Consider the following 24,060-nt stretch of genomic DNA (forward strand, 5'->3'; position numbering starts at 1 on the left):
TATGCTTTGACTATTACACCAGAGGGCCACAATCATGGTTACTGGGTAGCTCTGATTTCACATACCAAATAATTATAATAGCAGCTATTTTTACCACAGCTTTATTCATTCATTCATTCATTCATTTTTGAGAGACAGTGTGAGAAAGGAGAGCATGAGCAGGGGATGGAGCAGAGAGAGAGAGAGAGAGAGAGAGAGAGAATCTCAAGCAGGCTCCAAGCTCAGTGCAGAGCCCAACACAGGGCTCAACTTCAGGACCCTGAGATCATGACCTGAGCCAAAATCAAGAGTCGGACACTTAACCGACTGAGCCACCCAGGCAACCCTATTTTCACCATAGCTTTACTTAACTGATTACTCTGATACAAAAATGTGACAAGGCTGATTATTTAAAGAAATACATCATATACATTTCATTCAAAATGAGTTTAAGCCACAATTTTCTACATTCTCATAAGCCTAGCCTACAAGTCAAGTTAGCTATCACTCACTAATACAAACTACCCCCTTACTCAGAAGACATAAAATTTCTCATATCTACCCCTTCTCTTCATTCTTACTACCAATACTCTGGTCTTCCTCTAATTTCATATTTTTCCTTAAAACAGATATGAACATTATCATAGTATTCACAAAGAGCCTTCATAGTTGCTTACTGTCAATGGCATAAAGGCCAAACTGTTTAACAAAATGGTCACAACAGACACTATGTTGTAAGTTACCAATTGTCTTCATTTTACAAATGAGGAAATCAAAACTAAAAGATATTAGCACACCTTACATATATAGCTACCTTTGGTCATGCAACAGCCTCTAAATGGCTAACCACACCAACTTCTCCCTACCCCCATTTTGAGAAATCCTAACCTCATGTTACTTCCTACCTCTTTAATGCTGCCTATTCCTAAATATCACTGTTCAATACTTTTTTCCACTAAGAGATGCAAGACATTTTTCATATCAGTAACAGAGGTGTGGCTGTTAAGAATTTAGATGTAAGGTTGACATACACACACATTCATGCTATAGAAATGAGTTACACGTTATATATATAAATGAGGTGTAGCTCCACCATCTTGTCATGCAATTGTATCATTTTGTGAATTACAATAAATAAATACCGATTTGATGACATTTATTTACATCTCCACTCATTTCACAGTTCTATTTCCCAATAATTTTTGTCATCAGTAACACTGGACATTTGATGCCTCTAAATTCTACAGCTTTTCCTTAAATTTCACCAAAACTGCTAATTTAAATGAACACAGAGGTGTTCTGATCTCTTTTAAAGATCTATTTTTTAAAAGATTTTAATTTATTTATTTTATGGGGGAGGGGCAGAGGGAGAGGCAGAAAGTCTCAAGCAGACTCCCCACAACATGGGGCTCTATCTCACAACTCTGAGATTAGGACTCAAGCTGAAACCAAGAGCTGGACACTTAACCTGCACCACCCAAGCACCCCTCTGATTCTTCTCCTTTAACGGTAAGGACCCTGAAAATCAACCACAATGACAATGTAGATTTTTTGTTTTTAATGGAAATAATGAAGTAGGAGACAAAGTACTTTAACAGTCTTAAAAAACTACTGATAATCTGGCCCTGGAGCAAGAATGCTGGGTGGTGGCCATAGCAGTTGAAACAAAAGATTAGAGCCAATTGTCAATCTCCTAAACTCTTCAAGTGCTTCTTTAAGAAGAAACCTCTTCACTTCTTAGCTACTGTTTAGCAAAAACACCAATGGTCAAATAGCTTACTCTTCCTCTTTCTAGTGGATCAAACAACATTCTTTTTAAAAATGGAAAAAATCAGAAAGATTTAGACAGCTTGAAAGAAACCCAGAAAGGCATAAGTAAAACTGCCATTCAATATGGAAGTTAAGTTTAGCATGCTTAGGGTTCAGAGTCCATTTTTAATGCAAAAGCTAAATTAAACATAACACTGGTACTTTTAAACACCTTTTTTGAGAAATGGGAAGGGATTTTTCTATCACTGCTAATTTACTTAGAAATTATATGCTTTCTCAAGTTAAATCCACCCTTCTAAACATAGCGTATGCTCAAAACATTCTAAAGGTACTAAACTAGTACCTTTAATCATAAAATAGGACTTCTGGTCTAAATTTATTTTGTTAAATTGCTTTACTCTAATCAGTATTTCTTCAAAGCTATGGAAAAAAAACCTTTTTTCTAAATATGCTAAAATTAGGGAAGAATACATTCCCTAATCACAAACAAAATTAAAACAAAGGAAACTAAAACAAATTTTTCATATGACTCAAGCACTATTAAAACTGTTCCACTCACTACTAGAGCATCAAGCTTAACTTCAGCTTTGTAAACAATTCACAAACTCCTGTTTCAGTTCTAGCCATTCAATAAATATTTTACTATTTACCACATGCCACTGTTCTACATTCAATAGAAAAAATAAGCTGATGAGCATCCAGAAAAGTAAATGATAATAATTGAAAAAGATAATTAAGATATAGCCCAATAGTCCTTATTGTATTTATTAACTACGAGGGTGTTTTTCATATACTTCAGAAATTCTTTGATATCCCTTCCACCAGAAGATGAATTTAGCTTCCCTCTTCGAGTATGGGCTGGACTTAGGACTCACTTCTAGGGAAAATAGTCACTATTCAGTGGAGAAACCTGGCACTCGCCATCCAAACCAAGTAACCAAGATTAATATCACTATGTTGAGTTAACAACACAGCACCTGATATAATGTGATGAGAAAGGCACTTGCTTGTATTCTTCCACAAAATCTGTAACATTAATCTGATCCTGAGAAAATGTCAAAACTCAAAATGACAGACAACAGGCCTAATAGCTAACACTGCTCTTCAAAAATGTCAAGGTCAGGAAAAACAAGGAAAAGATACAGATTGGAGGAGACTAAAGAGACATGACAGCTAAAGGCATATGGTATCTTGGGTTGAATCCTGGAACAGAAAACACGAGTAGGAACGTTGGAAAAATCTAAATAAAATCTGCAACTTAGTCAATGGTATTATGCCAATTTTGAGTTTTGACAACTGCACCATGGTTTGGTTACATAAGATGTTAATATTAAGGGAAGCTGGATGAGGGTTCCTTTGTATAAAAGGCATTGTGTCATGGAAACAAACTGCCAATAACACCGTGTAACATCACACATGGGTAATGTTAATTGCTGTTATCAAATATTCCAGATATTGAAGTGCTAATAAGCTACAAAGAATGTTCTCCAAAATCTAATTCAGATTTAGTCAGAAATGGATCCTACCTCACCTATATGAAGTTATATACCCAAAAGTCTATCTAAGATGGTATACAGTACATAAGCAAAGCAAAAGTGTCATCTAATTTGTGAAAAGCTACACAGTAAGGCACATAATATATAATATTTACCTATGTTATTTAAATATTAAACTATTAGAAACATAGTATAAGGAGGAAAATTATTCAAGCTGTTTCTTCCAAGAAAGATTTTTTTCAACCACAACATTTGTATCACAATGGTTCCTTAAGTCACAAAATTCCAAGATAGTATGATAATTCAAAAAGGATGTCAACCACCACCATACCAAGAGACCAAAGTTAGCATCACTAGTGGTTTCATGTGGCTATCATTCTACCCTCTAATAGAATGCAATGAGAAGGGCACTTCATCGCGGTGGGGTTTTCCCTCAAAACCTGTAACTCTCATCTAACAATGAAAAAATATCAAACTCAAACTGAGGAACATCCTACAGAACACTTACCTAATACTTCCCAAAGCTACCCAGATCATGAAAAACAAGGGAAGACTGAGAAATAATCATAGACCAGAGGGTACTAATGGGACATGACTAAATGCAGTGTGAAATTATGAACTGGATCCCAGAAAAATAAAGGACATTAATGGAAAAAACTGGTGCAATCTGGATAAAGTCTGGAGTTTAACAGTAATGTAAGATGATAATATTAGAGGAAGTCTGGTTGAAGACCACAAGGGGGAACTCTCTGTACTATCTTTGAAAGTTTTTAGTATACCTAAAATGATTCCAAAATGAAAAATTTAATAAAAAATAAAGACTGCAGACAAACTTTATATTTTATGTTTTTATGAAGATGATCTAATAGCCATGGGTAAACTTTCTTACAGTAAACACTATCACCAATGAATCCAATCACCAAACTGAGTTTCTATAAACATTTCAATGCAACACCAAAAGTCCTAATTAGGTCACAAAACTATAAAGAACACAATAATCATCAGTTCAATTAGATTACTACATATTCTTAAAAATCTTCAATTCAATAGCCTCTTGCTGCTTAATTAATAATATCCAAACTCCTGCAAGGCTCTCAATGGCATAGCTCCTTGTTTCTCATTCAGCAGGATTTATTTGGACACACACTAGTCTTCTAAGAGTTGCTAAACAACGCTAAGCACATTCTCACCTCAGGGGTGGCTTTTGCACTTGGTTTTCTTCCACTCCAGGCTCTTCACTCAGCTTATCCTCACCATTCTTATCCTTCAAGTCAACTGAATATACTTTATCCTTCAGCCAAATATATCTCCATATCAGACTCCCTGAAGGGATCTGCTTAAGTGGGACACCACCCATTAAAGCATCTGCTTATTTCTTCCACAGTACTTAGCACAACTTACAATTATTTGGTTAACTCCAGTTAACTTCCTACTCCAGTTGTTCATTTTGCTATCCCTCAACATCTGGTAAAGTTCCTGAGATACATGCACAAGGTAAATATCCGGATGTGGTTTGTTTGTTTGTTTGTTTATTTATTTATTTATTTATGAGAGAGAATGCACATACAAGCATGTGGGGGGAGGCACAGAGGCAGAGAAGAAAATCTCAAGCAGATTCCACGCTGAGCATGGAGCCCTACATGGAGCTCAATCTCACAACCCTGAGATCCTGACTTGAGCCAAAACCAAGAGTCAGACACTGAATGGACTGAGCCACCCTGGCACCCCAATGTCTGTTAAATGAATGAATCCAACAAGTTGCAAAAGCTATCATTAAGACAGGGCATAACTGTGTAAGGATCCCATCCAATGAAAGAATTATTCTGTTCAAAGGGTGAAGCAAGTTTCCTTTTATTTTTATATCTTAGGATCTTTTTTTTTAATTAAAGATTTATTTATTTATTCAAAGAGAGAGAGAGAGAGAGAGAGAGAGAGGCAGAAACACAGGCAGAGGGAGAAACAGGCTCCATGCAGGAAGCCTGATGTGAGACTCGATCCCAGGTCCCCAGAATCACACCCCGGGCTGCAGGCGGCGCTAAACCGCTGCGCCACAGGGGCTGCCCTATATCTTAGGATCTTTATAGTAAAGATTAATGCTCTCAGTGTCACCAGCTAGACCCCAAGACCTGACCTTTACTGCCCACCTGCTTTACCACACTAACCTCTGCCCCACATTTTTGCTTAAGTTCTTCCTTCCGGCTCATCTCTTAACACAGGCAAATGGAAACTGAAACCACCCTTCAAGTGATAGAAACTGCCCTAACAAGACCCTCCACTGGCCCAGACCACCCAGACCACTTTGAGGATACCCCTAACTCATGCCTGCGCACAGGAACCATGAAGTGACCTCTAGAATGACCGACAACTCCCTTTATCTTATCATAATACTAAAATTTCTGTTCAAGGAGGCACACAAGCCTCATCTACCTAACATGCAATGTATGAATAGGCATGTTTTCTTAAGGTGTATGCCCAGCCTTATGCCCGCCTTACATACAATGACAAGGCTTCCCTATTTAAATATTCATCCTAATCCTTAAAAAAGGAACCCATTTACCCTTGCTCAGGGAGTCACGGCTTTGGAACTTATTCCCAGTGATCTCCTTATTTGCTACAAATAGTTTCCTTTGTGTGACAACTCACCTGGTATAGTTTCTTATCTGTGACTCACCAAAGAGCAAACTCAAGTTGGTTCAATTACATTAGGACAAAAACAAATATATCATGTCACATCTATTTCATATCAACTATTCCAAACAATATATGTACTTTCAAAATGGACCAAACAACTCCCTGAGTTGAAAAATCTTAAATATTTAATATTTTAGCAATGCCAGTATTGTAAGTACAGGAATCCCCCTGCTGGTTATCAACAACTTACATTTACTATACCCATCTGCTCTGTCATACACACCATTATCACACAACAGGTATTTTTTACAAACTATTCAAGAGGGAAAGAGATAACAAGCGGAAATTTAATTCTTCTAGAATATGTCAGATATTAAAGTCTGATATCTGAAGTCAACCCCTCAAAATGTGTGTATACTACCTTGATCTCAATCATTTGCCATTTCTTCCATCTTTCTAGAACTCACCTTTTCATTCTTATTGCTACTGCCCATACTTCATTCAAACCCCCATTATCTATCGGTTTGTCCTGCCTCTGGCCAAAAAATATTGATTTTATACTATCACACTTCTTCTGGGGAACCTAAAATGATTCACAGCTGCTTCGTGTCTATGCTGCTTTTTCAAGCGTTCAAAGTCTTCCATGATCTGACCCTATTATTTCAGACCATTCCCCCTGTACTAAGTGCTTGCTCTAATTAGCAGATTTTTCTCATTTTTCTATGCCTATATCACACGCTTATTCCTGAATCCATGCTTCTCTGCCTTTTGTCAGAGTTCATCTTTCTTTCCTCAATCTATGAGTCACATATCCCTAAAACTTAGAAGTACTTCTCTATTTTCCAAAAATCAGAATGTTACAAACACCTGGTAAACAACTCTATCCATGTTCACATCATTTTCTATTTTTAATACTTTTCTCTTTTGTCTTAACAGGGAAGAGAAAAGCGCTGTTGACTGCCACTTCCATATAATCCTTTCACTGCCAAGGGCAAACAAGATACACTAAAAGAAGAACATTACATCCTTAAGTGCCCAAAACCAGGCTTAAAGTTACACTGGGACATGGAAACTTCAAGCCAACTGATTAAGAATACTCAAAAATCAGGGATGCCTATGTGGCTCAGCCGGTTATGCATCTGCCTTTGACTGAGGTCATGATCCCAGAGTGCCGGGATTGAATCTCGAGTGGGGCCCCCCACTCAATGCGGAGTCTGCTTCTCCCCTCTCCCTGTGCAACTCCCCGTTTGTGCTTTCTCTCTCTCTCTGACAAATAAAATCTTTTAAAAAAATTTTAAGAGTACTCAAAAATCAAAGCAGTAAAAAAAAGCACGTGAATGCATGTACAAAGCATTTATATGTAAATTTTCAAGATGGTACTTAATAATGATTATACATTATGCTAATGATAACATCCTAAATTTCTAAATCATCCCTGTTCTCCCCCTTTACTAATCAAAATGAAGATATATTTCTCAAACCAAAATAATTACTTAAATACATAACAAACATGTATTAAATATCTGTGAAAGATTATATAGTAAAGAAAATTAGTGGATAGAGTCTGTTGATTTTGATCACTAAAAATTTCATTCATCTGTACCAGACATAAGTTTAAAATTTCAAGTTCAAAGACAAACCAAGATAATTTCTCAAACAAATTAAATAAATTCTATGATTAGTATATAATTCATTCATTATGGGTGAAATAGTTCAAATCTTTCCATAAATCCTCAAAGATGTCCATCACCACTTAATACCAGTTTAAGTTAAACCAGTAGCAGTACTATATTCTCATAGCACGAAACCTGTATTTTAAAAGCACATATTTCTTTTTTTTTAAGATTTTATTTATTTATTTATGAGAGACACACACGGAGAGAGAGGCAGAGACACAGGCAGAGGGAGAAAGAAGCAGGCTCCACGCAGGAAGCCCGACGTGGGACTCAATCCCAGATCTCTAGGATCACACCCTGGGCCGAAGGCAGCACTAAACCGCTGAGCCACCAGGGCTGCCCAAAAGGACATGTTTCTATCAAATAATAACTAATTCAATTATGCCAAAAGTCCTGATAGTACTCCACTATCATATGATAAACAAAAGCATAATTATGATCCAAGCAAAAAACTAAAGAGAAGCAAGGTCAGATAACTTGATATTCAACTACTATACTTTCAAGCTTTTAATTTTATGTTTACAGATTTTCTCATTCTATGGCTCACTTAGCTATTGAAGTTGCACCTCCCTAGAATTCTGGCTTGGGCAGAGTCTTTCTTTAAAAAAAAAAAAAAAAAAAAATCTCTTCACAGTGAAAAAAATTATGGTCTAACTCACAAAGATGACGAGAAACCTTAGCAATTTAAACAGACAAGCCTTGAAATAATATTGTGATCAAAGTATCAAGCAGCTTAATAAAACCCAGGTGGCTCAGGCTTATCATATATGGTACTCATTACCACAATTGCACTATTTAATCTACTTCCTGGTGTCAACAAAAACTTTCTGTTATTAATTCCCCCCAGTTATGGATCTGCTTAAGTTTACTGCAGTTTTCTGATAAGCTAACTCTTCGTCCAAAAAAATTTAAAAAGAGAGAGCGGGTCTCCTTTTAAATGTTTTAGAACTGGAGCCATGGCGGGTAAAACCACAGAAACCACGGTGGCTTTGTATTATTAGTCATCTATATAAGTATGTTAATTCCTAAGAAGGTACCAGATGACTCATGGTTAACACAGTTTTATAAGGGCTCACATGTTTACATCAAAAAGGTAACCATATGCACATAAAAAGAACTGTTTACAAGTTATAAACCTCAGATTCAAATAAGAGATTTATCCACTGACAAAGGTACACAGGTTAGATTGTACCAGTCAGTTCCCTCTCACCCATACAAAACTTTTCCATCATCCATATGATTCTCTGGTTACAACTTTAAGATTTTGAAGCAATTTTCCTATCTATAGGTCTTACTGACGTTTTTCAAAGGTACTTAACTGTTTCTCAGGAAACTTGTTTTAGAGCATAATTTGTTTCCAAAAAGATTCCATTTGGCACAGTAAATATGTGCATATTACATCTACCTCCATATTGGTGCCAAACACCGAAGCAGCAAAAAGATTATAACCAAAGATAGAGAAGAGTAAGAAAAGGGTAGCATGATCATAGTTAAAATCCCCGGACTTCCTACTTGGTCTCAACCACAGATACACACTGTGACATCCAAAAAGGTCAACTGTGAGAGGTGTACATGTTGCACACCTCCAGTTTACAGACAGTTAGTTGTACTGGTTACAAAGGAAAACCACTAAGTAACTGCTCAGTGTTTCACGAGTGGCACCCAGCGTTCAAATAGATTCCTTACAACTAACTAATCCATCTCCTTTCCATGCTCTCTTCTCTTTCATTCTGCTTGCAGATGGCAGTCACAGCAGATTGGAAACAGTGCACAACATACCACTTAATAATGCATGTACTCAGTCTCTATCACTACTGCCTTTTTAAGTCATCTGCAAAGCAATGTATTCTAGAAAGGTTTCCTGTGTCAGTCAACAATGATTTCCTAAATTAATTAAACCATCTATTCAACCTATTGTTTGGAACTGCATTCAGTAGAACTTAATAAACTATTTTCCTCCCTTAATCTACCCAGATTAACCTATAATTACTTTCTTCATTCCATGTAGCAAAATATCAGAACCCATGCTTTCAGTATTTAAATGGGTTTCAAGAGTCTGAGCCGAATGTACATATTCAACTAGTATTAATTTTCAGTTGACCTAAAGGTTAGAATTGTCCTTTGTTTTTTTTACTACCTAGTGTATATACACAAACTTAGGAAACTTTCTGAAGTTTAACATTAAAGTCAACTATGATTCCAGTAGTGCTGACAGTAACTGGTAACACTAAGAAGTAAACGTCTAAGTAAATATATCATCCTGCCAGTTACAACTGCAGGCATCTATATCACTCACAGTGATTTTGACAAAATACTAGGATTATTGACAACCCTCCTAAATTGTTGTGGATTACACATTTCATGTTGGGGTTTCTTTTTTTTTTTTTTTTAAGATTTTATTTATTTATTCATGAGAGACACAGAGAGAGAAAGGCAGAGACACAGACAGAGAAAGAAGCAGGCTCCACACAGGAAGCCCGATGTGGGACTCGATCCCCAGACCCAGGATCACCCTGAGCCGAAGGCAGAGGCTTAACCGCTGAGCCACCCAGCCATCCCTCAAAAGTTTCTGTTGTGATCTACTCTGCAAATGTGAAAACTGAGGCTGGAGAGACCCTTGATTTCAATTAGTAGTAAGCCAGAACCTTACCAGAACTTTGGCTAGAACTCACTCTAAACATCCTTTTTTTATGCCTTTCAGAAAAGTTTGCAAGATCTGTCCATGAATGATTTTGGGAATTCTCTCAACTAAGATTATAATGGGGGGGGGGGGGGGCGGGTAGGGAGGACAGGCACCTGGGTGGCTCAGTCGGTACAGTGTCTGCCTTGGGCTTAGGTCATGATCCCAGGGCCCTAGGATCAAGACCCATACCATGCTCCCTGCTCAGCGGGGAGCTTGCTTCTCCCTCTGCCACTCCCACTGCTTGTGCGTGCTTGTGCGTAAAATCTTTTAAAAATATATTTAAAAATGACTATAATATTTATGCATACACACATCATTTCCATATATGTGAAACTGGCTATCTTCTATCAGGGTGTTCACAGAATAGAGACAATTCTAAAGAAATTCAAGCCTGGATTCTGATAAAAACATCACAGTCTTATTGTTAGCTAAAGGAGCAAGGAAATAACTCAGATATGGCTTATAATGATCTTAATATTTCATATTATGTCTATACCATCCCATTCCTCAAGCGATCACCAAAGAAAATGGCTAATACCCATCCAAGTTTTATGTCACCACTCTTCATAAAACCTTTCATTTCACTCTCCCCTAGTACTAAATCTTTTTGTATTAACTACATTTTCAGGGCAGGAGTGGTGATAGGAGTAATAGGAGAAGAAATTTTAAATCTAAGAAGAAGTAATTCACATTACCAAAAGAGTCTTGGTGATAGACTTTTTAAACCAAGTATATTTATTTACAGATTAAATTATTGTCAGAAAAATGTTCATCTAAAATTCTAGGAGTCACTACTAAATGAGATCAAAAATAAAAACAAAGTATTTCCACTATGAAAATGAAAAACAGATAATTTACAAATTTTCAGGAACAAAATTATTTTAACGAAACAACAGAAACACTCTGAATTGCAAACTTGGAGACACAGATTTGCCAACATATACTTGTAAACGTGAGTCATTCCCCAACTACATAAAAATATTTTCTGGACACTTTCACCTAAATAACATTATAATCTTTACTTTATACTAATAATCTAACTTACTAAAATAGGGATGCCTGGGTGGCTCAGCAGTTGAGCGTCTGCCTTCGGCTCAGGGTGTGATCCCGGAGCCCCAGGATAAGGTCCCACACTGGGCTTCCTGCATGAAGCCTGCTTCTCCCTCTGCCTATGTCTCTACCTCTCTGTGTGTGTGTCTCTCATGAATAGATAAAATATTTTAAAGTCATAATAATAATTCACTAAAATTATGTGCTAACAAACCTTCAAGTCAAATATATCGCTTAGAATAGCTACGTAAGTTCTTTACATAATGAAGACTTCAGAAAACATTCTTAGTAGAAACATAGGTACATAACAGCCAGTAGAAATGCCTGGCTCCTGGTTCCCACTTAAATATTGATTTGATGAAATGAATAACAAAGGAATAAAGAAAAAAAAGGGGGAAGGTAAAGTGAAAGGAGATGAGCTAGATAGTGGTTTGAGGACAACTGGTATTTGTAGAGCAACTGCTGCTACTGCCCTGCTGCCTGCTGGGGTTATTAACGGCATGCTCCAAGTCCAAAGAGCCCCACCTAGGACTCTGCTGTTGGACTCTTACAGCCACAGTTGCCAGTTGCAGGGTTAGTAACCTGCCATCAAAAACTCCCTCTCTGAGGTGAGCACTATTCAATTCTACAAAACAGTCATTACGTAATATTTCTACAAAGACCACTAGGATAACCTTGTGATCTTCTCACCAATCAAGCAGGGAAAAAAGGTCGCTGTATATTAAAATGTCTGTAGGTTCAATGTTAGAGAAAACAAAATGAATGTATATGAGGATAAGGGTAGTGGGGAGATGTAGGGTTGCATGATAATGCATTAAGTAATCAATTATACTGTTACTTAAGCCAAAATAAAAATTGCCTTTGTTCTCAAATAAATTAGAAAGTGTCTAAAATGCACTGGGTAAAAATTACTACTAAAAAATAAAGCAGCTGATGACCCTCAAGGTGGAAAAAAATAAAGGTATGAAAACAGCACTCTCAAAGTGGTGTAAAAGGTTAGCCACAAAAGTAATCACAAATGGATAAAAGTTTCAAGATCTATGAAAATTTCACCTAGTGAGATAAGTTGGTTTGCATTTCTGGGCAAGATAGGAAGCAAGTTTAAACTGTGTTGCTTAAGACAATTTTTGGAAAAGCAGAAACAGCAAGGATCTTTGGTTACACACTGTAACTGTGGCTTTCTGACATTTAATTAGTGCCAAAACAGTTCATTTTTAATGGTTATTACCTTAATGTTCAGTAATAAATTCAAATATCTATACCTAAAGTTGTTGTGGTTCAAAAGTTAAGACAATTTTTATTTAATTAAAATGTAAACCACTGGGAATAGTAATTTAAGGATTACACTTTTAGACTTGGGAAACTTAGGAATTTTAAATACTATTTAAGTACTGTATCCACCTGTAATTTTCAAATCTTAAAGTATTACTTTAAGTCTGCACAAAATTTGAACACGTTTTACTTGGCTTCTTTCCAAACCATAGCACTTACACTTTAGGGACCAAGGGAGGGTATAGTGTAAAGCGCTTTAATTTCTTTAAGCAGAAAAATCTTTTACCTTGACCACATTTTCAATAGAATATATCCTTCCATGCACAGGAATTCCTCAACTCATTTAAAAGGAGGGAATAAACCTAAGTTTTAAAACATTAAATGCAAAAAATTTCTTCAAACTTTTAAAAAGCTAGACTTTATTCCTACTCTTGTATTTACTATCTTGAGACATCCAAAGTAAAAGAACAAAAAAGTCATAAAAACACTGGGCTTGATGCTTCACATTTGAATTGTATGTCTCATATTCTAATCACCTTAATAAACCAAAGACTAAACATATAAAGTAAAATTCTTAAGTTACTTCCAAATCACAAACCAGACTTTCTGAGCAATCAAAATAATTTAAGTAAGCAATAATAATCTAAAGTTCATTGCCCTGAATATTCAGTGATAAGCCATTAAATGCAAACAGTTTAACATTTTCAAAATACTACCATGAATATCAACAAAGATATCAGTACCCAGGAGAATTATATCATAATTCAGTGTACAGATTCTCTCTAGTTACCTACCTATACACTGTTTCATTTAAAATGAAATATATATTAAATGTTTTATTAAATATTTACAATTTATTAGATATCACATTTAAATATTTATCAAATATTTTACATAGAGCTAAGCGCAGCATGAGTCCTAGATTTCTATAAACATGGCCCTAAATTATTGTCAGGAGTCCTTTATGTATCAAAAAAAAAAAAAAAAAAAAACCCTAGATGTCAGAAACAGCTTCCCCACCTGGATACAAAATCAGCACAAAATTTGAAAAATATTGTCAAGGAATATTATTACCACTGAACAATAAAGATAAAGATGCCAAGTTGAATTTATAGTCAATAATTTGCTTTGTTTCTAGAAATGCTTGTATTACTTATGCAGGCCCAGAAATGTGAATTGCAACAAATTCACAAGATGTAACTTCCTTAAAAATTACTTAAAATACAAACAACATCCACCTACAAAATCAAACTTCCGCTCTCCTGTGGAGTCATTTCCCTGGAGGAATTATTAGCTCATACCTGAGTGTTCGCATCACTTTTTGTCATTTCCCACTCTAGACTTTTCTCAATTCTGTTTCATAATTCTCCCACCTAGTATCTTTCCAAAGCAGTGACCAGGGTTCCCTTTCTTTGGATCTTTTCCACCACCCATTCCATGTAATTTGCTGAATAAATGCTGAAATGAATTACTAAGAACTAGTTTTGTTTTCTGAGATATTTGAAACATTTTATCATACCTCTTAAGGATCTGAGGTCACAAATTAAACATCCTCTGACTTCTCCAATAAGTTTCAAAACACACTCCAAAATGATCTATATGTATTTCCAATATCTGCACCAAGAAAAGCTATTTGGAAAAAAAAATGCAGTAAAAACAAGATTTTTTTTTCAAAACTGAATCTGCGAACAGATCACAATGATCACTGATTATTCACACAGACAGAAGATAATACAAAATAAGCATCATGTCTTGTCACAAAATGTCCCCATCTGTATTAAAAAAAAAAAAAAAAAGAAGAAGAAGAAGAAAGAAAGAAAGCTTTCTCTATCCTGACTCAACTCTTCCCTGAACTGAAAGCAATACAAAGCCAAAACAGTAATTATCGGGGAGGTTTCAAGCAGTGTTGCCCTGGGTGTGGGCTGCAGGCAAACTAAGAAGAAAGAGAAGGTGAGAGTTCAGGAAGCAAGCGATTAAGCAGAGATTTTCCCCAATGCAAACTATGGCTTGCTTAAGTGGACAGTGTTACAAATAAGGTAGCTACATAAAACCTACTCTCTCTGAACTCCCAGTATATTTTATTGTAATTCCATTTTTGCCAATTCATATTTTGGCTTTGAAAAGTCTGTTGAATACTCTACATAACTGCTTTTCTTTTGGAAGTTTAATCATAACAAAATAATTGTGTCCAACAGTCTAAGGTAGTATTTCTTGCTCTAACACCAAACTTGAGTAAAAAAATAATTTTCGAGTATGTGGAAATGAACAAAAAAGCCAAAAGCTGTCTCTGTGTACATATCACGTCTGTGTGTGGAATTACTTCACAAATTCTACATGCTGCACACGTTCGTACTGTCTGAGTCAGTTAGGCATCATTTCATTCCCCTAACTGCATTTTAGTAGTACAATATAGTCTTCATGCTTCGTTTTTGAAGGAAACTTATTTGAAGTCTAAGCATCATCCTTTGGACTGACTTAAAGAGAGCAAACTAAGAAATCTGTCCATTCCAAATATGAAAATTATGGATTTGGCTCTGATGCAGAATAAAGTAAGCTTCTTATATCACCTGCAATATTAAATTGATTTAGTCTGCTGAAAAACAAGACAGTGAGTTATTAGATCTGTGTTTAATTCAGTGCACTTTATAACATATTTAAGGAATTCAGTTGTATAAAACAGTATCTGAATCTTATCAGATGAAAATATTTTTCCCTTTTAGCAAGCCTCGGGTAGCATGTCTGAGAAAACAAATTAGTCTCCAGTTCTCCTAAGCTTGATAATAGTGCCCCCTAATGGGAATTTTAATATGAGTCTTTCTACTCAATTTTTAAAAAGCATATATTCTCTAATATGAGCAAGTTATCTCACTTTTAACCACAAAGTAAATCCAGTAATATAAAAGAATATCAAGATTGAAGCCACTTAAGGGAGAATTATCACATGTGGAAAAGCAAAAAGTGAATTCATGGAGAGAAAGAAAAAAGAAAAACTTCATGCCACAAGTTTTCCTGGTTTTGAATCACCCTCTGGTAACATAATCCAAAGTGGCACTGATCTCATAAAGAAATTATCCTTCAGCTACGTTTCTAGTACTCAGTAAGCAATTAACATTTGTTAAATGAAAGATAGTACAGAGTCAGGAAAAAACTAGCTCAGAATTGAAGTCATTCAGTGTCACATTGATCTAAGTATAGAGCTGAGATTCCCACCCAAGTTTTTTGGCCTTCTACCATTCATTACCTTTCCATAATACAGGCATACTCTGCTTTTGGAAGTTTGTGGTATACCACTTCACTTTTCCAAAAGTCCTACTGAAAGAAATCCAAAGAGAATTTTCACTCTTACCAAAAGAGGCAAAAAGCGAAAATAACATTCAGCATTTGTTTTGCAGTGAACTGTCAGAGGCAGCACAGATGCCAAGCAGCAAGAGTGGCCCTAACAAACGTCCCCACTATCAAGCTGCCATAGCTTTGAACTGTGCCTGTAAGCATCTGTGCTTTATCTTGATTTATTTTGTGCATCCATTAGCAAGATGTGTATGAAGGTATCAGAAAAGCCTAACAGAAATTATTTCTTGGGCCTGGGAACACTCAAAATTTTTTCCATATAAATTAATGGTATTTGCCTCTTCACTTCGCGACAAAGGTTTCATAGAAACACTCTATTTTCACGGAAACCTGTACCTGGCTCACAAGTCTGCAACCGTGAATTAAATGTTTTTCTTCCCTAATATCTATAGACAGTTCCCCTAAACATCAAAACTCAATTGGGGGCGGGGGGGGGGGGGAGGGTCAAAAGAAAAAAATGCATTAAAATAAAGGAAAAACTACATCCTCTGATACTTTCCAGATGCATGTGAAACAAATATCCAATGATATCAGTGTTTTTCTTACAGTGCCCACAATACATTCTGGACTCAGAGTCAATGTTAAGACAACATCTAGATGGAATAAGCAACAAAGAAAAAGTCATCTATTCATGACACAATGAGAGAACTATTACCTTATTCTTTAATCTTATGAGAGACGGAAAATAACAAGAAGAAAAATATGTGTACGTGTGTGTGTGTGTGTGTGTGTGTGCACATACACTAAAGAAAAGTGGTCAAACTTTAAAGGGCTGGAGAGTTAAAAAAAAAATTCAGGTTTGGTGCCCATATGGTCTCTGTCACAACTAGCCAACTATGCCACTGTAGCAGGAACGCAAGACACAGAAACTATATAAATGAATGGCCATGGCAGTGTTCCAATAAAACTTTACATGCAAAAGCAGGCCCAGATTGTAGCCTGTCAGCCCCTAATTTAAAACATTTCACTTTGAGATCTGAGATTAAAAATCTCCACTTTACATGAGGCACCAAAACAAAAACACAGAAACAAACAAACACCTAAGCAACTCAAAATATTTAATCATTAAAACTATTAGTTTGTGAGATCTTTACTTCCATAAGGTGAAGGGTAGAAAAAAAGGATATTCCCTAAATAAATATTGGTTTTAGTAGGCATAAAGTAACAGAAAAGCAGCACGTAAACCAATGGATGTTTAATGATTTAATATAATAAACATGAAGGGCTCTTCTAGTCCAAGATATATTCATATAATGAGAAAATTTAGCTTTTGCCTAGGTTTGATAAAAATCAAATGGTGACTACATACTAAAGCCTATTCAAATTCATTTATTTAATGAATTATGTTAGAGAACCTAAAATTCAAGACTGACTCTCTCTTAGGGTAGGAAGAAATACAGAGTTATGATCTTAGATTTTTCACATGCAAGAAAAATGGCAAATCCTACTAGCTTATAAAGATAAATTAAAAACATGGCTGTTTTACCAAAAACCAGATTTCAGTTACAAAATAATGATGCCTCCTCATTCTATATCCTTTAATCACTGACTTCCAGTTCACTAAATGTCCAAAAGCAACAATATGTAGAAGAAAAATCATGAGACTTGGAACCAGGCAGATTCAAAGATTTGAATCTTTGAATTCAAATAGGGATTTGGCTCAATCCCTATTCTATAAATTCCCAGTTAAATTATTTTTGACAAGTTATTTGTCTTACTGAGCATCAGTTTCCTAATTTGGAAAATGGGACTGATAAAACGTTCAAATGTGCAGATTAATTACAGACTATGTACATATAATACACAGCACACAATACTCAGCAAGTTTTTTTTTTTACTATTTAACGCTAAACTGAAAATTCTTATTATGTCTATGTTGTTAAAACACCTTTTTAATGAGCTTCTTAAAGTACCTGTTAATAAAATAGCATGTTGGTCAATCACCTGAAAGCCATTTAAAAAGTCAGCATCCAGGGATCCAGATAAAAAATTAATTAAAAAAAATTAATAATACATTTTGCTTTGCTCATCTACCCAAATTGCACTGACCATTATTTCTTACACGTATTCTAAATTGAGAATTTTATAAGGCAAAATTAATTACCTGAAAAACTATGTGACAATATAAACCATTCTGGAAACAATTCTACTCCCAACTACGCCACTAACAAAGTAACTGAGTCACTACTAGTGAACCTCTCAGACTCCTCACCTGCAAACCAAAAACTATGTTAACAATCCCTTGTCATCTCCTATAGTCTTCCAGCTCTAATAGAGTTATTACTGAGATATAATTAAGCATCTCCAGATAGAGTGGTAAAGAGAGGAACTGAGATATCCTAACACTCCTGGAATAGAGTGCAGAAAAATCCCAACCATAATCTGAGAGTATTACAGTACTTCAGATAAAATATTACAGTTCAAGGATGCCTGGGTGGCTCAGCAGTTGAGCATCTGCCTTTGGCTCAGGGTGTGATCCTGGGATCCAGGATCGAGTCCTGCATTCCTTCTCCCTACATGGAGCCTGTGTCTGTGTGTGTGCGTGTGTGTATCTCTCTCTCTGTTCTCTCATGGATAAATAAATCTTTAAAAAAATATATTACAGTTCATATGAAACAAGGAGAGCTTAGCCACCTTAAGAAAAAAAAGTACATACTGCACAAAAGTTTTTAAAAACGTAAATACACAAGTGCCTAGAATAAAACAGCCTTGTGGTTAGTTTCTAAAGGTATTACTTTAATGAAAAAATGATTTTTGTAGACAAACTGCAATATCAAGGTACTAACCTTAGCAAGAATACGTTTGGTGTCTACAAAATAGCTGGAAGAAAATAAAAACACAAATAAATGGAGAGACATACTGTGTTCACATACTGAAGATTTAATATTGTTAAAATGCCCATGCTACCCAAAGTGATCTACAGATTTTATGTAATCCCTATCAAAATCACAATGTATTTTCATGGAAATAGGGGGGAAAAATCCTAAAATTCATATGGAATTTCAAAGAACCCTAAACAGCCAAAATCTTGAGAACACAAAACAAAGCTGGATCACATTTCCTGATTTCAAAACATATTACAAAGCAACAGTAACCAAAGCAGAATGGTACCAGCATAGCATTCCTAGAGGAAAATATAAAAAAGAAACTTCCTAACATTGGTCTTGGCAATAATTTCTTACATGTTACACCAAAAGCACTAGCAACAAAAGCAGGAACAGACAATATGGATTACATCAAACTAAAAAACTTCTGCAAAGGAAACAACCAACAGAGTAAAAAAGTAACCTACACAATGGGAGAAAATATCTGCAAACCATACATATGATAAACTGTTAATATCTAGAATACACTGAGAACTTCTTCAATTCAACAACAATCCTATAAAATGGGCAAAGGGCCTTAACAGACCTTTCTTCAAAGCATACATTCAGACAACAAGCACATGAAAAGATGCTCAACATCATTATCCCTCAGGGAAATAGAAATCATAACCACACTGAGATATCACCTCATACCTATTAGAAGGATCGCTATCAAAAAAATAAGTAACCAGAAAATAACAAATTTTGGTGAGGATGTGAAGAAATCAGAACTCTTGCCCAGTAGTGGTGGGTAATATAAACTAGTGTAACTACTATGAAAAACAGTATGGAAGTTCTTCAAAAAAAAAATTAAATACAGAATTGCTATATGCTCTTGCAAATCCCATTTCTGGGTATACATTTAAGAGAACTGAAAACAGAACCTTGAAGACATATCTGCAACATGATCCAAAAGAGCCAAAAGACGGAAACAATCTAAATATTTATCAACAGATAAATGGATAAAGTAGTACATACATATCACAGAATATTATTCAGCCTTAAAAAAGCATATCTTGTCATATGCTATAACATGGATGAACCTTGAGAACATTAAGCTAAATAATCCAGTCTCTAGAAAGACAAACACTGCATGATTTCATTTTTATGAAATATTTAAAGGAGTCAAACTATTAGAAACAGAAAGCAGATGGGACACCTGGCTGGCTCAGGCGGTAGAGCACGTGACTCTTGATCTCAGAGTCATGGGTTTGAACCCAACTTTGGATATAGAAATTAGTTAAAAATAAAATATTTAAAAAAAAAAAAAAAAAAAAAGGAAAAGGAAAGCAAGTCAGCAAGCAAGCAGGCAAGCAGAATAGTGGTTACCAGAGGCTGGCAAGGAGGAAAAGAACTGGGGTTGGTTAAAGGATACAATTTCAGGTTTCTGCCAGATGAAAAAATTCCAGAGCTTTGTTGCAGAACCTGCATATAGTTAACACTCTATATTACACACCCAAAAATGGTTTAAGATGGTAAATTAAGCTACTCATTCTTATCATTATAAGAAAAAAGTTATATAGAAAATGATCCCTGAGGGTTCAAACAAATGGGAAATTATTGACCTTGGCCTTTGGTGTGAGCTGTAACTACTAATGGCCTTTGCTAACAAAGCAATTATATCTGTAGCATAAATAAATAAATAAATAAATAAATAAATAAATAAATAAATAAAATCAACCAACCAACCAACCAAAAAACCCCACAACTCCTGAAATGTTCAGTGTCTTCTTTTTGAAATAGATGGCTATGCTGATCCTCTTAAACATTAATTCAAAATACTATAGAAGAAAATGGATGATGGACACATAATGATAATCTCTATCCTTCACCATGTCAGTCATTTGCAAGTGATTTAATGATGGGAAACTTAACAGCAGAGCTCCTCTCCAAATTACAAAATCAGAATCTCAAATTCCAAATAAGGCCAACTACTGAAGTTTTTAATATAAATCCTCATTTCAAATAATTTGCATAATTTTTTCAAGAAACCCAGTAATCAAATGTACTAGGCTGGCCTGATAGGCTCCCAATAAGAGATAATCAAAGATTATGGTAAGATCTGTATTAAAAACCATTTCTAGAGCTCCTGAGTAGCTCAGTCAGTTAAGCATCAAACTGTTAAATTTCAGCTCAGGTCGTGATCTCAGGGTAGTGAGACCAAACCTCGCATCCGGCTCCAAGTTTGACACAGAATCTGCCTAAGAGTCTGTTTCTCTCTCCTTCTGCCCCTCCCTCAACTCACAAGTCAACATTTGTGTGTACTGTAGTCGTGTGAAATAAGTACCCTTACCTTCATCAAAATCAGCATCATCTTCTGTGTGCTGGGGGAAAGGAAAGCAGTTGGTAATTTCAAGTCGATCTTCTACAACCAAGCCCAAAAGCACTCCTTGAACCACTTCAGTTCCTTGTCCCTCTTCCTGATAATGTTTGATTATTTTTAATACCACCTAAAAGAAATACAAAAGTAAGTTTAAAACGATCCTAACAATTTACATTTCCTTATTTCAAAGGAAAAAAATGAACCAAAATAGTGGGTTTGCAAAAATCACAAAATTATGTGACAGAACTAACCAAGTTTCTTACAAATCAATTCCTTTACTCTGATACAAGTAATAAAACTGATATAATCTAAATGTACATCTGTAACTCCTAGAGTTTGAAGATATGTCAAAAACGTCCAGTACATGGGGATCCCTGGGTGGCTCAGAGGTTTAGCGCCTGCCTTCGGCCCAGGGTGTGATCCCGGAGTCCCGGGATCAAGTCCCACATCAGGCTCCCTGCATAGAGCCTGCTTCTTTCTCCACCTATGTCTCTGCCTCTCTCTTATGAATGAATAAATTTTAAAAAATGTTTTTAAATGTCCACGTACAGCACTTATGACCTTCAGGTCAAGGCTTCCAAAAGGTCTGGCATCCAGGAACGCCTTCAAAAAGTATCATCTCAATCCAAAGTTAATGTCTGTTAATAGGATGATAATTTCCTGACAGAGACGATAAAACCATCAATAAAACTCAGAGATAAGGGCAGCCCCGGTGGCGCAGCCGTTTGGCGCCGCCTGCAGCCTGGTGTGTGATCCTGGAGACCTGGGATCAAGTCCCACATGGCGCTCCCTCAATGGAGCCTGCTTCTCCCTCTGCCTGTGTCTCTGCCTCTCTCTCTGTGTCTATAAATAAATAAATAAAATCTTAAAAAAAAAAAAAAAAGACACAGAGATAAAGAACTCAATTACCTGAAAACCTGAAACAAACTATTCCCCTGACAATTTCAACATCTCAAGATGGTTCCTGAACAGAACATCTCATTAAGCCAAAGAAAGCAACAATGAAAACCTGTATCCAAGAAGGATGTTTGGTAACACAAAAAACAAAGAACAAAGTCTCCAGCACTAGCTAATTTTCCTCAACCAGAAAGATACACCAAATAACCTTTAATGGAAAAACTGGCTCTTATATTACTCCCTCCTATCACATTTCCACAAAGATAAAGAAGTAACACTGTAAGGCTGGACATGCAATTAATTTAAAAGTTCACAGTAACAGTACTCATTAATTATAATTCCTAGGAAATAAGGTTTTTATTTTTTTTTAAAGGTTTTATTTATTTATTCATGAGAGACACAGAAAGAGAGAGGCAGAGACACAGGCAGAGGGAGAAGCAGGCTCCATGCAGGGAGCCTGACGTAGGACTCTATCCCAGGAATCCAGGATCCCGCCCCAGGCTGAAGGCGCTAAACCACTGGACCACCGGGGCTGCCCGGAAATAAGGTTTTTAATGTATGTGAAGTGCTTTGAATGCAATTGGCACATAGTATTTATTAATAGTAGTAACATCATTTAGTATAAGCACATGACCTGAAGACTAAAGGGCAACACAATCTAAAATGTAGTAAGTTCCCAGAGGGCAAAATAAGTCTTACAACAAAATGCTAATTAGTATTTTACTGATTTGTGTTTCACTTAAAACAAATACATTATGACATAAATTAATCATAGATAACCAGTTAATAACAGGTTATAATTAGTGAATATTATATGCCAGGCAATATTCTTAATTATTTCATGTGTATTATCAAATCATGTAATTCCTATAACTATTTTAAGAGAAAGGAATATAATCTTTCAACAAACAAGAGAACAAAAGCAGTGGGGCGCCTGGGTGGTGCAGTCAGTTGGGCATCCAACTCTTAGTTTCTGACTCAGGTTGTGATCTCAACATCATGGGACTGAGCCCTGTATATGGCTCTGCATTCAGCACAGAGTCGGCGTAAGACTCTTTCTCCCCCTCCCTCGACCCCTCTCCTCTCTCTTCTCTAAGATAAATAAATAAATCTTTAAAAACAAAACAAAACAAAAGCAGAGAGAAAATAAATGGCTAAAGGTCACACATCCAAGAAGTGGAAAAACCAAGTTTTAAACCAAGCCGAACTCCAAAGCTTTGTGAGTATTTTAACTTTAATAACGAGAAAACTGACTTTAATATCAATAATTCAATAACTAAAACAGTGGATTACTCACAGATTAACTGACCCCAAAAAGATTTAACTGACCCCAAAAAGATTTTACACCAATGAGACCCAGCCCTTTTAAGGATACCAAGCAGTTAGCAGGGAAAAGAACTTAACGTGGAAAGTTAATAGGATGATAATTTCCTGACAGAGAAATCAGCCAACTGATTAAGACCATCAATACTGTGAAATAAAGAAAGTGCACCATCTTACACATTTGTACATAAAAGACCTCTTCCCCTTCTTGAAAAAGCACAAAATGAGCTTTAAGTCATGCAGGTATGGGTAGGAGTTCCAGTTCCAACATTTACTAGCTGTGACCCTGGGAAAGCTATTTGATCTTTCTAAATCTTTGACTTTTTTTTTTTAATATTTTATTTACTTATTCATGAGAGACACAGAGAGAGGCAGAGACACAGAGGAAGAAGCAGGCTCCACGCAGGGAGCCCGACGCGGGACTCGATCCCCGAACTCCAGGATCATGGCCTGGGTCAAAGGCAGGCGCTAAACTGCTGAGCCACCCAGGTGTCCCCTAAATCTTTGACTTCTAATTTGCAACATGGACACTATTAAAAATGAGATAATGTATGATAGATACTTCACACAGGGTCTGACACGTAATAAATAATAAATGATCAAAATTATTGATTTTTGTCAATAAAAAGCACTAACTAATAAAAACCACTTACTCAATTTATTCAATTCAATTGAATATTCAATTTACTTCTCTGCTAAGGGCACTTGTTGTCACACTTAAAAAAGAAACATGGATGACTAAGAAAGG

The 24,060-nt window shown here is 35.9% G+C and overlaps 1 protein-coding gene across 1 annotated transcript in view; it reads right to left on the minus strand.

Annotated features, from left to right (window-relative positions):
* The window catches only part of EIF3H (eukaryotic translation initiation factor 3 subunit H), a 95,786-nt gene that overhangs the window by 50,983 nt on the left and 20,743 nt on the right, over nt 1-24,060 (minus strand). The window contains exon 2 of the mRNA XM_072774290.1: nt 21,063-21,219. Within this exon, the coding sequence (XP_072630391.1) occupies nt 21,063-21,219 (157 nt within the window). The remainder of the gene's footprint in view (nt 1-21,062; nt 21,220-24,060) is intronic.

Source organism: Canis lupus, chromosome 14 (genome assembly GCF_048164855.1).
Source record: "Canis lupus baileyi chromosome 14, mCanLup2.hap1, whole genome shotgun sequence".
In the NCBI taxonomy this organism is placed as follows: Eukaryota; Metazoa; Chordata; class Mammalia; order Carnivora; family Canidae; genus Canis; species Canis lupus.